The sequence below is a fragment of the Acanthaster planci genome, linkage group LG05 (assembly GCF_054643075.1).
Source record: "Acanthaster planci isolate LZ-2023a linkage group LG05, COTS_SCS, whole genome shotgun sequence".
Lineage (NCBI taxonomy): Eukaryota > Metazoa > Echinodermata > Asteroidea > Valvatida > Acanthasteridae > Acanthaster > Acanthaster planci.
This window is the reverse complement of record NC_141781.1, coordinates 11,460,908-11,476,757: the sequence shown is the minus strand read 5'-3', so window position 1 is coordinate 11,476,757 and position 15,850 is coordinate 11,460,908. Positions and strand designations below refer to the sequence as shown.

The following is a 15,850-nucleotide window of genomic DNA, read 5'->3' as shown; positions in this document are numbered from 1 at the left end:
AACAAAAATATAACTTTAATTCAGACAAATTATTATGAAAAGGCTTACGGCAGTCCAGTTCATCTGAGAAATCCAGACAGTCGTTTTCTCCATTACATCGCTGTGTTGCCTCCAGGCACGCACGCCCATTGGCGCATGAAAACTGGTCTGGACGACACACGGGCTTACCTGTGCGCCGAACAAGAATGTGAACATCGATTTCAAAACTGGTGTAGGGATGATGTTGCTTGGGTCGGGTTGGCCTGGGCTGGTACACAGATCACTTTTTCTCTTTTTTAGTGATTATTTTTTCTACATTTACAATTGTCACCGTTGTGGGTTAAATCATGATAGTGTTAGCATTCTTGTAAGTGCATTTATTAACATCCAGTTGATAAAAATACTCGACAGTACATTTCCATTTTCACAAATCTGCTTCAGTTGTTTTATATTTACACTTACATTGTCTCTCATCAGATCCGTCACTGCAGTCACTGTACCCGTCACAAATAACGCCTTCCTGAACACATTGGTTGCCGTGGTCACACAAGATTTCATAATCAAAACACTCGAATTCCCCTAAAAATGGATTACACAATCATTGCGAATGAAAATAATCCCTTCTTAACTTCTTGTACCTAAATTAATGGATATTTCTTAATGACGATGATCTGGCTGTGTTAGAATGTCAGTTAATATTTTTGTTCTACCATCGGGAAAGTGTCGACAATTTTTAGTAAAAAAATCTAACTGCCGTCACTCTGTGGCCAAATTTCCATTACCTGATCACTATCACACTGTCACTGTCGTATCACTTTGCCATCACTGCCCCGTTATCATGCCGGTGCTGTCATGTTCTGTTACTGTGTGTTCAGGTCCTTCCCCCCTTTTTTTTCTTTCTGTTAGGAATTGTCACTGGGTAGGTACGCGTCATTGAAGTGTAAAAATCTGACTGTCCTTGATATTGATGTATGCTTCACTGAAAAAGTATAAGGCAAACCCGGTTAAAGGGACCAAAATAACTTGTTTTGAACGCTAGAAAAATATGTTCCTACCAAGCAGATTGCCAGTATTCATTTGGTAATATAATTTGACGAATTTCAGTATGTGAATACCGATGGTCTCACTGCGCTGAGAGCACACTTTCCACACCATTTTGGGACAGAAATGAATATGTCCAATGGTCTCAACAACTTCTGGTTTCATTTTAAGCAGTGTCTGTTCTTCTGTCTTCCTCCTGTCAGAAAAAATCTGCTGGGATATCAGCGTTAGGCCCTCTGACTTGGAGACTCGCACGCGCGATTATGCATTACCTTTTTCAATCTGGTGTTTTTTTGTTTGCTCACATATTTCACACAGACCTAACTGCACCAAAAATTGTGCGTCGCATACAACTCCCAGACCTTGGGCTTCTAATTCTTACCGGATGAAGACACGGGCTCGTTACACGTCCACCCATCTGCATCAAGCACAGTTCCTGTGGGACAGGTGCATGTATAGGAGCCAGGAGTATTCTCACAGACACCCTGACACCAACCCTGATAGTCACGACATTCATCTCTATCTAAAGATGTAAAATGAAAAAAACAGAAGAGAGAGAGAGAAATACTACAAATATTTTCACATTTACGTTCTTGCCCTCGCTTACTCTTCGCTGAAACGATAACGCAGCGCCACACGTTGATAAGGTTGGAGGATGCATCGTAAGAAATTCAAAGAGGGGAACTCTCTCGTCCAGTTGGTGTCACCAGTTTTTTAATGCTAGTCAATACGTTTACACTCGAGTATGCATTAACCCTCCTGTTTTAGCCGTTAAAAACAGTCAGAAATGCCTTCCACTTGATTTCCCCCAGTACACAGACACGTATGGGAAATTTGACTGATTTTGAGTGATATGACAACTGTGTCAAGAATGTATCTTAGCATAGGAGGGTTAATGTCTTTAACTTTTGATTTTTCGGGGGGGGGATCGCCCACCCATGCTCCCTCGGCAACCCCCATCGCGGTACTTTTATGCGGTTTTGATACAGGAATATAAATAACTCTAGAATAAACACATTGTGTTAGAAGTTTCAGGTTTTTATCTCACCTACGCATTCTAATTCGTCCTCGCCATATACGAAGCCAGTCTCACACATGCAATTGCAGTTGAGTAGGTTGAGTGCAGTCGCACCGGGACATTTTCCAAAACACGCTATAAAGAGCCCAGAAATACGGTGACATTAGCTTTAATCAATTACTTGGGAGCAAAAAAAAAGAGTGTGCGCATTTCCATTGTTCTGGAAGGCCAAGACATTTTGTTTATACTTGTTCGTCGACCGATCAAGTTTAGCTGACAACTGGTTGAGACGACTGCACAAGTACGAGTAGGCATAGGCCTTCTAGGAGGTTATGAGTTTATGTTTATGTTTTGACTAACACTGCTTGAAATACAACAGGGTTTATACTGAAATGGCGGGAAGAACCTTTACTTTTGTAGAGTTTATATTGAAACGGAATATGGACAACTCAAATGTGATCTGGGGCCTTTCACATGAAGAAGGTGTTAGATTTCGAGCAAATCACCCTTGTTTGAAACCTGTTGTTCCTGTATAGAAACATTCCAAAATGTAATCATCATCGTATACATGTCCCGCTGTTTGAAGCAAAAGGGAAAACATTTCTTAAAAGAGCTCGATCTTGAACCCTTAAGAAAAGAAGTTCAATGTGCACATGTTCATCACTATGAATAGGTTCCACTGAATTCGCTATGTAGCAGTGGCGTGGCTAGGATTTTACTAGTGGGGGCACAAAGGGGACACTAGCATCTTATGGGGGCACCAGCTTTCAGTGGTGTGGGTTTTTTGGGAGGGGCAAGTTTTTGTTAGCCTTGTTCAATATCCATCCATTCGGGTTTTTTTCAGTGAAGGGTACCTGGGGGCACATGGAATCGGGGGGACGGGGGCACGTGCCCTCCGTCCTCCCTGTGGCTACGTCACAGCTATGTAGGCTTATTCGGAAACAGTTTCGTTTGGAAAGTGTAAATGTCATCATCTGATGGCGATGCTTACGGATAGTGCTTGGATCTGGCGGCGGACTTGGAAGACATGTGGTACCGTCTGCGTCGAGTTGAAAGCCCGACACACAGTAGCACATGAAACTGCCTTCTGTGTTTATGCACCCGTGTTCGCAATTGTGCGAGCCCGCGACACATTCGTTTATATCTACAAGGAAAAACAAGTTATGGAAAATCCATTTAGACGGACTATGGCTTGAGCCCATTGAATTGTAAAGGATGGTTGGAACTGAAAGGATGGAAGAATGAAAGGAAGGATGGAATTGAAAAAGATTAGTATTTAGTTGATGAAAAGCAAGTTTGCAACTAACTGTGGAACAGGTGCATAACAGCAGTCTTCTTGTTTGTCCGCTACAAAACAGACCAATTTTCATTGTCCCGATTTCGCTTTTCAAATCTCCACCCCCTTGGAATCTGCCAGTCCCCCACATACCCGGTTATGTGTCTCACAATCAACTTTCTATCGTGTGTTTTATATGATACGTCGACAAAGAAACCTGTAAATTCCATCTTTATTCTTACATCTTTTGTGAGCTATTTAAATTGATGTGCACCATCGGATGCACGCGACAAGTGTATGTCAAAATGAATTTCAATTGCTTGATGTCGATTGCAATCTGATCCCATTGCCTATCAGCGAAGATTGTGCTGACTTCCACAGATTGTGCTTTTCCGTTTCTCGGTAGCGGCTCAGAGTTCAATACGATCACATTTCGGTGCCCCCTAAAACTTTGCGTACCAGTGCTATGTCTGGATTGAACGCCAATGTTGAGACCACCTTTGCCTGCCAATGCAATGCCAGGATTAACGCCCATGTAAACAACACTTGTGGCGAACAGTTTTATTGTGGCGTTGTTTTGTGTTCCCATTTGTAAACAGATTGGCGTTTTGTACTTCGGATATCTTTATAAAAGACGTTGGCTAAATATCCTTGAAAATCCTTACTTAGTGAGATCTGAAGAGCTCTATTTCATTGACAAATTGGCTTGGAAGTCTCTATTAGGTCAAATTTAGCTCTCATGCATTCAGTTATTCAGTCAAGCATAACTGAGGCATCAACATGACGTGCTGAAAAAAATAACAGAATTTGGATTTTGTTGCAACTAGAATCTATGTCCTTTATCTATCTCACATGTCAGAGGCAAAATACACGTGTATAGGCCATTAGATTACCCTTTACTAATGCGGCGCTAGCTTATTCCCAAAGGTGTTAACAATCTGTCGTCACTGGAGAAAAAAACCACAGTTAAGTTTAATAACGAATGATGGATCCCTGGATAAAATGTCTGTCATCTTTTCATGTTGGCAGCTTACCCTGACATTTTTCCTCGAAGTAGTCGTACGTCAGCCCCGGGTCGCTGCACCAGCAGCGACACCGTAGCTCGTCGAGTTCAGCGCCGTCGAAACAGACCAGCCCACGGCAGGCTGGGGAATACAGAAAAAAACATACACAGCAACATTTTGAAAACCGATTAATATACTGCATGTGCCAAGGGGTCGGGTCCTTGAGGACTTCCGTGGTAAGATGGGGGTCTCTTGCAGTTGTCATCGCCGAGAAGTGAGTGTAGAAGTTAAATGTTGGGAAAATAAAAGTCAAAGTGGGATGCAATATTAATTTTGGTCGGTTTTAATATCCCCGGTCACTTGTCGTCTTTAATCAATCATTTCAAATTATGTACGTTCTCGTTCTGACAACACTTTTAAGAACCAATATGAATTTTTTTCAACGTTGTAGTCGTCTTGTAATGATTAATCTTATAAACCAAAAGCGCATTCTGCTAAATCGATATAACTTTCAAAAAAATCGAAATTGTCCTTTTTAGATATCAACAGTTTGTTTAATTTGGGTTGAATTGACTCGTTTTTTATTAAATCAATTTTCTATCTTTATACTAACTTGAATCAATTTAGGTTCGTATGAGTGAATTCTAATTGATATTTTTCAAGTTATTTTTTAGAAAAATCAGCTGGCTCCACTCCTCAAGCTTCACTCTTTAATTCTTATCTGGGTCAACCAGCAGCGTAACTAAAAACCCGCTGGTGTGTGTGGGGGAGGGACAGGGATTGAGTTAAAAGGGGTGCACAACTTGCTTCAGGGGCACAACCTAATGCCTGTGCAGAGGATTAAAATCCAGCATGGAGGAGGCGAGAGTCTAATAAGGGGCACATGCCCTGTGTGCTTTCGGTATTTATGACAAAATATGTGGGGCAATTACAGTTTAGATCAATTAAATGTGATCAATACTTCAAATAAAAATGATCACCCTTCAGCGTTCCTCATCTTCACAACAGATCACACAAAATCTATAAATGTATTGATTTAAGCGAAAGACGAATAACCTGAAAAGCAAAGCGCCACTCTTGATTCAGCTTTTACGAAACTACCTCTTTAAAAGGCTTTTCTTCAGAAAAAAAATAAGGGTGTCTGATCTAAGACAGTTCTGAGAGACATTTTCTTCGTAGCAAGAATCGTATACTTGATAATAATTTGCTTTCGCTCAATGACAGATGGCCTCATTTTTACAGTCCACGCACCCCTCACCTATTCTAGAATTATCTTCGAAAGAAACAATGCCGCTCATTCGATCGATAAACAGGTGGTTTGGACGAATCTGATTGGTCAGACATTCGGAGAAGAAGCGTGATCAGCTATTAGCTTACACTAGAGACGGCGTCATTGACGTGTGGAACGGTACGAGTGACTCTATGCTCACTGTTTACGTGTGTGTTCGTGAAAGTGGTAGACATTTTTTCAAAATTTCTGAGGACATTAAGTCTAGAGACATGCAGTTTCCGTTGCTGTCCACGTCTGTATGTTTATACTCAGCGACTGAAGCGTGTTCTGCATGAATGGATGTTTACCTAACCGGGTGTTTTGGCAACATATAAACCAAGTATGCGGTGTATTTCTTGTCGTATGCCGACCAAGTGGGGCAATAAACCTTTTTGACATTTCCAAGGTACGTGCATCATGACACTGGGTGACAAACAACCGTGGATATTTTCCATGCACTGGACCTGGACCATTAAGCATTAAATATTTTAAGATTATTCTTCCGTATACTACCTATCAACCCACCGATAGTTGCATGGTCCATAACTCCTTTAAAATGGTTAAAGCTTTGATTCAAAATGTATGTGTTTTTAAAAGGGCACCAGCCACCTGGCCAAAGAGGTGAGTGCGATTGGTCAATGGTGTGAATGAACAGGCTTTGAATCCTAATTATGATCTAGCTAATTCATCTCATGGGTATCCACGGTCATGATTTTAAGCAAAAGTGATGTCCACAAAAGGGATTCCTCAAACTTTGTGCTTAACAAGCTTTAAAATTTGAATAAAACTATTCGGAGTCATATTTGCTGCACTGTGAAAAATGATGACTTGATTTCGATTAAACAAAGCGGACACATATCGTTATTTGACTGGAATGCTTGAGATTGGTAATATGTCATCAAATCTCGCGATACAGCGAAATGTCATTTGCAGTTGCGACCTCCAGGTATATACGCCCATACCTTGAACGTTCATTGCACTCTCTAACGCTACAGTGTTTGGGCTACGTATTTTGTAGTCCTCTTTCCCTACTTTCTTTAATCAAAGGGGTTCTGAATGTCTGGTTGCTATGGGTTATCATTCAAGATGAGTGCTTTTTAATCTGCATGTATGTATTCCTTACACATGACTCTTGGTTCAAGCAGACACAGCTTCCCGTTGGCATGGAGATTGTAACCGACTGGGCAGATGCAGTAGTATGAACCCCTGCTGTTGGTGCATGCCCCACCTACGCAGTTCGACTCATCTGCGCATTCATCGATATCTGCCAACAGGAATAAATGGATTAATCGGGTTATGACAGGTAAGCATTGTCAAGCTTTTATTTGGAAGCCTTTGGGTGTATCTTTTGTTACGATGTCGATTGCATGCTGAGTTCTACAGAGTGTTTAAGGTGTACTTTAGCCAAATAAACTGACTGATGATCAGTTATCCTAGGCCTAACACACGCTTTTACATTTGGTATAAGAGGGCTGACTCTGGTTTAGGGTAGCAAATTTTGGCATGGCGTTGAAAATTGTTGCACCTTTGCCTATCCTACTATGACAAGTAAGGTATTCATCGAAAAATCGATCAATTTACATGAATTAATTACGATTGTTCGGTATACAATAATGTTTATGAGTGCAGTGAGAATGTTTTCATGAGGTGACACACGAAATGTTCCCAATCGCCAGGCGGAGCCGGGTGGAATGGACTTTATCACCTTTCACCGAATGAAATTGTTCTTACCATTGCACAAATGTGAAACAGTCATCATTTGGTTTTTACAATTCCTAGATGAATACTTATCATTATTTCCTCTTAGTGTTGGAGAATAAACGGTCCTCGCGTCCTTCATTTCGTGGAAAGGATTAATTTGTGTCCGAAGCACGCCACCGCACTGGCAATACTGTGCGATGTTAGACTGTTTTTCGTTCCATACGTTATTTTCTTAGTTCTTACGGGGAATGATACACATGTACATGAAATGAGGCTGAGAACCATGCAGTCAAGTGAAATGAAGTTCTATTTAATGGGTACCGTTGAATGGAACGAATAATTCCATGACATGTGATCAACGATCCGCCAATAGATGACGAGGATTTATGCAGGTATTATTTAATACATGATACGCACAACGCAGACTGGTAACCAATCCGCAGCGACGGTGCATTATTTAGACAACTCAAGTCAGTTTGGCCAAGCACGGAAAATTCTTATAAAAATCGATAACGCTCTGTCAGTCTTACTACACGGATGCAAGTATGGTTTCAGTGGAAAGCTGATAACCAATCAATAATGATTAAACCAGTCTGAGATCAAAATCGCAACGATAAAGCTTAGAATTGTTTGCAAACACCCTGTATTGTGGTGTACAAACCTTCGCAATAGCCAGTTCGTGAGCTGTATTCGTAACCCTGGTTGCAGACACAAACACATCGGTCCGGCATGAGGTACGAGTTCCTTTCACATGTGCGTCGGCAGGCACCTGCAACACGGGAGAACAAAAAAAGGAAAATGTTTTAAAGGCCGGAATGTTGGCCGATCAGCGGTTGGAAGAGGGGCAGAACATTGGAGGGGAATTTTGTGAACAACTACATGTACTCATTAGGTTTGCAGTTATCAATTCAGGCTAGTGAGACTGGGCGTTTCATTCAGAAACCTGAGAGATGAATTTCGATTGAAGGGGGATTGTCAGTTAGAATTCTCTGGTTACAAAAAGGGAGGTGTCTAGGACTTATTACATGAGTCCATGGGTCCCCAAGATAAAGGATAAAATCAAACAAAAATTGAAATGGTAATGGGTCATTCTATAATTCGGGGTCCAAAAGTGTGAAATTTTTTTGTCCCTGTTACACCTGACCTGTGTTATTTGACATGGAAATGTCACTGAAATTGATTTCAAACTATTTCTCTTTGGCAATTAATTTACATTGATTCATCACTCGTGGAAATTATAGAATTGTTCTGAACTTACAATATCATATGTCAGATATGACAGGGACACGAAAACAACTGGACCCCTAATTTATAGAATGACACAATTCCTCATTCACCGGCAACTTGGGGAGTGTACGATGTTGAGGGGTCTGTTTGCAGTGTTGGTGCCCTGGTTGTGGTTGTCGTCGGTGCTCGTGTCGTCGGCTGTTGAGGAGACGGGAGAATATTGTGTGAGATATACACATTGTGACCATGGATTATGACACGCTTTCCGGGCAGTATTTGTTTTATTACGCTCGTGTGTGGTGATACATTGTACTTTCCTATGAGAACACTTTTGACAGTCTTGAAAGAGGACTAGTCTTCACGTCTTGTGGAAGCTTTCCCGGACATCAATTCCCTTTGAAAAATCTCCGTAGCCACGATTATAGCCTTTAATTAAGTCGACTTTCTACACCGTGCATTTTTTTTAATCCTCCAGTCACCAAGCAAATGGCTGTCAGTCAGTCAGTCAGCCATAGCTGTTGTCAGCTGTTTGCGCAAAATGGATTTTCTTTAACTTGTTTCGCAGGGAGACCAGTCCAACTTCAGAAGTTGGGAAACTAAGCCTTGGTCTCTTAGAAGTTCTTGGTTTTTTTTCTTGGTGCTCTCCCTATAAATAAAATTACTTGGCAGAGTAGGTTGCCTGTGGCCAAACTTGTGCTTTTCCTTTCCGTAACCATATGGAGAAGTATCCAGGGCGTGTGGCCACAAGAATATCTTACTCTTCTGGTTGCCCCGTCATTTCACACTTTATCTCTGAAAGTAATGCCTAGAAATCGTCCATAGCACGTCATCATGAACTAACTCAAAAGCTTCCAGCCTTTATTGGGGGCGTGGGCGCCCTTCCTTAGCGCCCACGTCTCACAAGCATACAACAACCACAGTGACCACGGCAGCGGCACCAGGCTGAGTTGTTGTCACGATGCTGAATATTCTGAATTCCATGATGCAGAGAGGCAAACCAAAACTGCGGTGGTTTAATGCTCGTATTCTGCCAACTGATGGTGTACATAGAATGCTGTCCAGACACTCGAAAACTTCACATGTGCAACTTTTGTGACAGGAAGAAGATTGTTTCACCAAGGGTGATCGATTCGGAATCGGTGACATGTATTTTGCTCTTTGCAGCAGTGCTAGTTTTCAACTTTGCTAGTCTGCTCTAACTTTCTCATCAGTGCTAGGAGTTCTTTGGCTGATCCAGCCGGAAAAAAATCTACACCACTAGCAAAGCGCAAGTTTGTGAGCGATTTATTTGCTAATTCTATCCATTGGAGTTCCTGAGGGTCGCCATTGTAATATGTTCAAAGAAGACAATGAAGACCGAAGAGTGTTGAGGATAAATAAAGTACAGCCTTGTCTGATCCCGAAATTGTTTTAAAATGCTTTCGTTGAACAAAGTTCTTCGATACATCGTTTGCAGTTTAACGTATAGTGTACTTTCTTATTATGGAGGCCTTGAAGTTGGTACTCGGTAATATTTCCTTTTACATGGCAAGGAACCATTGAAAAAGTGAAATTCCATTCCTTTATTGTTCACAGAGTTCAGACACGGCAATAGTTGACATATAAATGTGGTAGCAGCTTGGTAATCACTAATCAATGTATTTTTTGCACATACATGTATCATGTGCAAATCAAAGATGTATCCTGACGTATTCCTACCGATTCCAAACCGTGCCTATGCTTCGTCAAGCGTAGCTTTCACTTGATAACCGATCCTTTAAGAAGAACCTGCAGTAACTTTATTAGGGAGCGAAATTAGTCTGATTGTTTTGAGGTCCCTTCCTTTTTCTTGAAAGTTCCCTTCCTAGATATGGGATTCAGAGTCGATTTTGTCCATTGCGCTCTCCACTACCCATAAATCTAGTCGTAAATTCTGATTTTCCAAGTTTTTGAACCTCTAGCACTTCATATTTCTTGGAATTAAATAAACAAAACACCAGCTTATATATTGTAAAACAACATTCGTTCGAATAGAAGCAAGGAGTTGATCATCAATTACAGCAATTTATTTTTTTAAATCGTCCTGGGAAAGCGTCATTGCGGTATCAGGCATATTGATGCAATGGTATATAGCTTCCCGTGGGATGTTGGACACTGACACACGTCATTCCGGAACTTATTGTTCCATTGTTTGAGAATACACTCATTGTCATTTTGTAGCTCTATTCATCTCTGACGAAGGGTCTCCTACGTAGTCAGTTGCGAAAAATCGTACTTTCACGTCTCAAAGGAGAAAAGAAGCAAGTTGAATTTTGTACCGAAGTTCTCTGTTAGGGAACCGATAATAGAAATTGTGAATAAATTTTCCAGATAACAGAGCGGAGATAAATGAAAAAAATGCTTTTCCTGCTTTATTTTTGTAACCTCAGTTAAAACTCCATAATAATGATCAACCTATATAGGCCCAAAGAAATAAAATTATTCCTTTTCCTTCAGTATGCAGAAAGAGTATAATCTCGAGGACAGCGACCCATGGGTTTGTTTTAAAAGATGAACTGTGGGCGTTTGCACCTTCAAGTCGGCTGGTAAATTTCCACCCAATCATCCATTTTCCCAGAAATATTGATGACGTGGATGTGAAACACAGGGGTCGAAAGAGAGTAGAGAGCATTTTTGGCACTTATTGTGTGAAATAAGACACAAGACGGATATCCCCAGCTTGGGCATGGTGTACATGTGGTTTTCTATGTTGACCTGATCGAGGTCATTGGTGACCTGAGTGAGGTCGTGTCCTCGAGTTTGTGAAGCCCCACGTTCTGCGTGCGTAGCAGGCCCAGAGTAGCAACAAGCGGGAATTCCAGGAGGCAACGTGAAGCCCCACGTTCTGCGTGCGTATCAGACCCAGAGTAGCAGCAGGCGGGAATTCCAGGAGGCAACGCCGAAGTGAGCTGGACATAACGATTAATTGGCTAAACGAGTCTGGTGAGATGCGTGGACGTGGAGAGAGTGAGGCTGTTGGCATGGAATGATTAGTGGTGAAGAGGTTCTGTTGGTTAGAGGGGATTGATTTTGGTCAGAGGAGATGGATGAATTAGGCTAATCCTCAAGCATGATCACTTGCTGAAAGAAACCACTGAAGGAAGACTTTATGATACTGAAACTCATAAGGAGAAGAAAGAAACGGATAAAAGATGGAAGTTTATTCTTTCTTGTAGAAAGATTATAGCATGAAGACAGACAGTGGAGAGCTAAACAATAGTGGGCATTTCTACGCTATAGATTTTACTGTTGCACTGAGTGAAACCAGCCCAAAGTCAGGAAACCAGTTGAAGGGGAGAACACCTTCGAAGGTTTAAGTAGAGAGAAACCTTCGAATCACAGTTTCATCGAACAAAGAGAAACGGAGGCACTGGTTTCGACGAATGGATTGGCGTAAATATCTGCAAAAAGTGTCTCCTAAAGTATGTCTTGTTTTGTTGAGTGAACTTTACTAGGCCTCGGAGTAGCCCTCTTTCTTACAAAGATAACCATGAGTGAATAATTCACTTGGATGGTCTGTTTGCTGCATTGTGGGATTTCCAGCCTATTGAATTAATTGTGAGGATGCGCGAGTTTACCGTACGTTGTTTGAACTGTAAAACCAAATAAGCCCCTGATGTTACGTATCCAAGCTTCACATTTGCTCACTGTGTCAGTTTTTGTCTAATTAGCAAAATTATGACATTTAAAAGGTAAATCGTTCTGGTCCTTACATCAGTTTCTGTGTGAAGTAGTTACACCGCCACTGGTTGCTATGGAAATAACCGGAGGCCATGCCAACTGGGTTGCAGCCCAAGGGGTTCATGGTCAACTAGCGACAAGGCATGGACGGAAACGTTACCATTGTGGTTGCACAACTGCACTGCAATTAAAGATACCCACTTTCCGGTTTCGGCAACGTCGTCCAACAACTGTCTTAAATTCAGTTTTGGTAACGAATTCAGGACGACTGACCATGAAAATGGTGCAGGCCTAGACATTAGAGGAACTACGAGTAGACGAGTGGGCAGTGACTGATTCAATGACCAAATATGAAAGCTGTGGCCCTAGTAAATCAAAGTACACTATGTGTGTGTCACTATATTGATCTTTATACTTACATGTACATGTAGATCCAAAGCAGTTCAACATAAATGAACTTATGGTGGCTTTCATAAGACGGCTCAGAATGTCTACCCCATGACTCGCTTTCCCCCTCGACAAACCAAAATCAGAAGAAGCCTGCCTAGGGCATTCGTTTCAGTTGTGACGGTCATCACGCATATATAATACAGGCAGAGTGAAGGCAAATTCTATAGCCAAATTCTAAAGCCAGCATATTTTACAGAATTTTTCCAACCAGATGAGCATCCGTTTGGAACTACATGTAATTCAAGTTTCCGAATACATGGTTATTCCATAACATCTCCTGTCCCGTTGAGCTCATCGTACCCCTAACAGATTTGATGGAGGTATAGCTACATTGGTTTACTAAGCAAGGAGCGTCTCACCGTGTATATTTAATGCGCAAAGGCATCCTGTATAAAAAATGCAAATTCAGCGGAGATAGTTTGAGGCAAGTGTGCTGGAACTTCATGGTACAGTACTCTCGCGGAGGCGTGGATTTAGAGGAGACTTGCGCGACGTGTTAGAAATCATCGCATAACTGCGTGGAATGGTCTCTCCTCATCATCTTGAAATTAGAAAATCACCGTTCTGGAGCGTCGACTAGAATAACATCGGTGGACATTAAATGTCCCCATGAGTTATTTTGCTTGATGGATGTTTATTCATGCGCTCTCTCCCTAGATGGTTCATGATCTGCTCTGTTTGGCTTAGGTAATGTCATCATCACGGCTGGATGCTTCTCACTCTGTAGAATTTTCACATCGCGAACTCGTCCTGTACAATTTCGATTCTTCTATACGCAATGAGATAAAGATTACGCACTGCGAACTTGGAATATTGTAAATCGACTAGATTACGTCCTGGAATCCACTCGAAGTCGTCTTTTTGACAAATACAAGTATCCAAACCTCCAAGAAAGATCTTTAAGCAGATAAGGCAGTTTGTTAATGGACCAGTCTTAATTAAAGGGTGTGAAACATATCTTTCAATGCCGAAGCTGAAAAAAAACTGAATGTCTGAGAGTAAGAAGAACCCGATTTCATCATTTTTAACCCCCATGTTGTACTTCGGGAATCTTCGTTCTCGTGTATAAAAGAAAGACACAAATCCGCATTCCAAATATCTTTATCTCCATCTGCATTCGCTTTTTCGAGTACTAACGACTTTTTTCCAAACACCTGCCGAAGTATTTGGGACCTTTTTGGGACAGCAGAGTGTCTAGTCACTAAATTCCCACTAACTTGGCCATACCTGTCTTAACACACATGGGATTCATAGATTTATTCAGCACCTGTTATCAATGGCCGTGTACCAGTGCACTTCAAAGAAATACAACATTCGGAGGGTCGATTCGATTCGATCAAGCCCTGGTACTCCGAGGGGCTAGCCCTCTGGCTGACCATGACCTCAAGTCGAGACTACAACTAAAAACAACGTGAAACTTAAAGAGAGCGGGCAGATTCAGAAAGAAAGTTTAAAGTCACTTTCACCAGGAACTTTCGTTGGCGTCCATATTTTATAGCATGTTATCATCTGCTGATTCTCCAGCAAGAACAGGAATTTCTTCTAGGTTTGAATACTTTTTCAGCATGAGTTCTTGATAGTCATGGTCCTTCACAACAGTTTAAGAGAACCAGTAACTGAACCATCAACTGAGCATTATGAAATACTTAATAGTCCACATACTACCCTCATTTTCTCTCCCGCCCTACTGACCACCATTTACTTTGTAGCGTCATCTTAAATATGTCGAGAAGAATCAGACGCCCTCTAGTAAAGGCAAAGCGATTTAGGGATTTTGTCGCCCATCGGAAATCAGAAAGTTTAACAATCCAGTTTCCATTGGATACAAGGGATTGGTTGGGAATCAGAGCTGTGAGGTGTAAGTTGGATTTTTTAAAAGTTGTCTCATTTTTTACTCATATTTATGTGGCTTTTAAATATAGTTTTTGTCATATTGGTATGTTAGTGTCTTGTATTTTTAATAATGGAATAACACTTTTCACGTATTCATGGCCAATAAATGAAATTAAAACTGTCCTAGCTCTAAGTAGACAGTTGTAACAGAATTAATATGATGATGATACCTACAACTTTTAGTACAAGCCAGATTTAATGTAGCTCCGTTCCATGCCCTACATCCATGCATATTTATATCCTATTTTCGAGCGGAAATTCATTTCATGTAGGTTTATCCTTGAAAAGGAATCTGCCACAGGTGTTTAAAGATGTATCATAATTATATTTGTAAATTAAATTAGAAAATCCGAACACTTAGGCCTACCTTAACTTTGGGCTTCTTACGCTTTCTCTTTTTACCGTCTGCCGTTTGCACCAGTACAAGCACGCACAACAGGAGTATGAGCAATGATCTGAGCTTCATCGTCAAAACAACAGTCCAACTCCTCTAACGTTCTCAAACTCCGAAATGCTTTCGCTTGTGGAATGAATATCGTTATCTACTTTCACTTTCAGTCTCAAACAGGACTTCGTTCTGTATTAGTCGTTTTGTTGATTGAGTCACGCAGTTACCCACAAAGAGATGTAATCCCGTAGACAACCGCTAATCGGTAACCAAGTTACAACCGAGCTTTGAAGTCCGTGATCCAGTGTCCCTCCTGTACGTGGCTACGGTGGAATTCTGTGTTCAGCGGGAGTCGAGTGCATTTAACGTTTCCCGTGATTTCGGAACCAGTGGACTCAGTGGATCATTAATGATTGAGTGTGGCCATGCTCCTCTCAACCATTTACCAGAGGACCGAGAGGTCGGACCATGAAGTCGTGGTCAGATGCAGCCGTGGTGCTCTTCGATCGGCTGTTGGTGCTGGTTTGTGCCTACCAGGTGGGTTTATTGGGGTATTATGATCCCATGAATTTATAGCTTTGACATATGTTCGAGTTTCACTTGATGATATCCCCATGACACGCCACCGACACTGTGTGATCCCCGGGTCAGCTCCAAAACACCGCACTCTCCCTGAACTCAGACGGGACGTGGTAGGTACAGGAAAGTAGACATGACCTAGTCCACCGATCACAATTGTCGCTGCGTGGTTATCACATGGAAGCCCCAATCTCGACGCTCGTCGCCTCATTTTGAACTTTGGCGTATTTATTATTACCGAAAAGACATTCCCATAAGAAGGTGCACAACATTTTTCCAAATGTACTGTCCCATAAATCAATATTCCCTAATCCGATCTTAAAGA

General features: G+C 41.5%; 2 protein-coding genes across 7 annotated transcripts in view; one reads left to right on the top strand and one right to left on the bottom strand.

The window, feature by feature from the left end:
- The window catches only part of LOC110981859 (uncharacterized), a 32,055-nt gene extending 16,437 nt beyond the window's left edge, over positions 1–15,618 (bottom strand). For 2 of the 4 annotated variants that reach the window (XM_022239846.2, XM_087136739.1), the window contains exons 1-10: positions 14,926–15,618; positions 8,627–8,714; positions 7,951–8,058; positions 6,712–6,852; positions 4,349–4,459; positions 3,030–3,182; positions 2,069–2,173; positions 1,403–1,543; positions 442–558; positions 49–168 (exon numbers count right to left, since the gene is read on the bottom strand). In XM_022239846.2, coding sequence (XP_022095538.2) covers positions 49–168; positions 442–558; positions 1,403–1,543; positions 2,069–2,173; positions 3,030–3,182; positions 4,349–4,459; positions 6,712–6,852; positions 7,951–8,058; positions 8,627–8,714; positions 14,926–15,024 — 1,183 coding nt within the window. In that variant the 5' untranslated portion in view covers positions 15,025–15,618. The remainder of the gene's footprint in view (positions 1–48; positions 169–441; positions 559–1,402; positions 1,544–2,068; positions 2,174–3,029; positions 3,183–4,348; positions 4,460–6,711; positions 6,853–7,950; positions 8,059–8,626; positions 8,715–14,925) is intronic. The other 2 variants (XM_022239850.2, XM_087136740.1) reach the window with 2 other exon arrangements.
- The window catches only part of LOC147799075 (aquaporin-9-like), a 27,399-nt gene continuing 18,301 nt past the window's right edge, over positions 6,753–15,850 (top strand). For all 3 annotated transcript variants that reach the window (XR_015425212.1, XM_087136748.1, XM_087136744.1), the window contains exon 1: positions 6,753–6,891. The gene's annotated coding sequence lies outside the window, so the exon portion shown is untranslated. The remainder of the gene's footprint in view (positions 6,892–15,850) is intronic.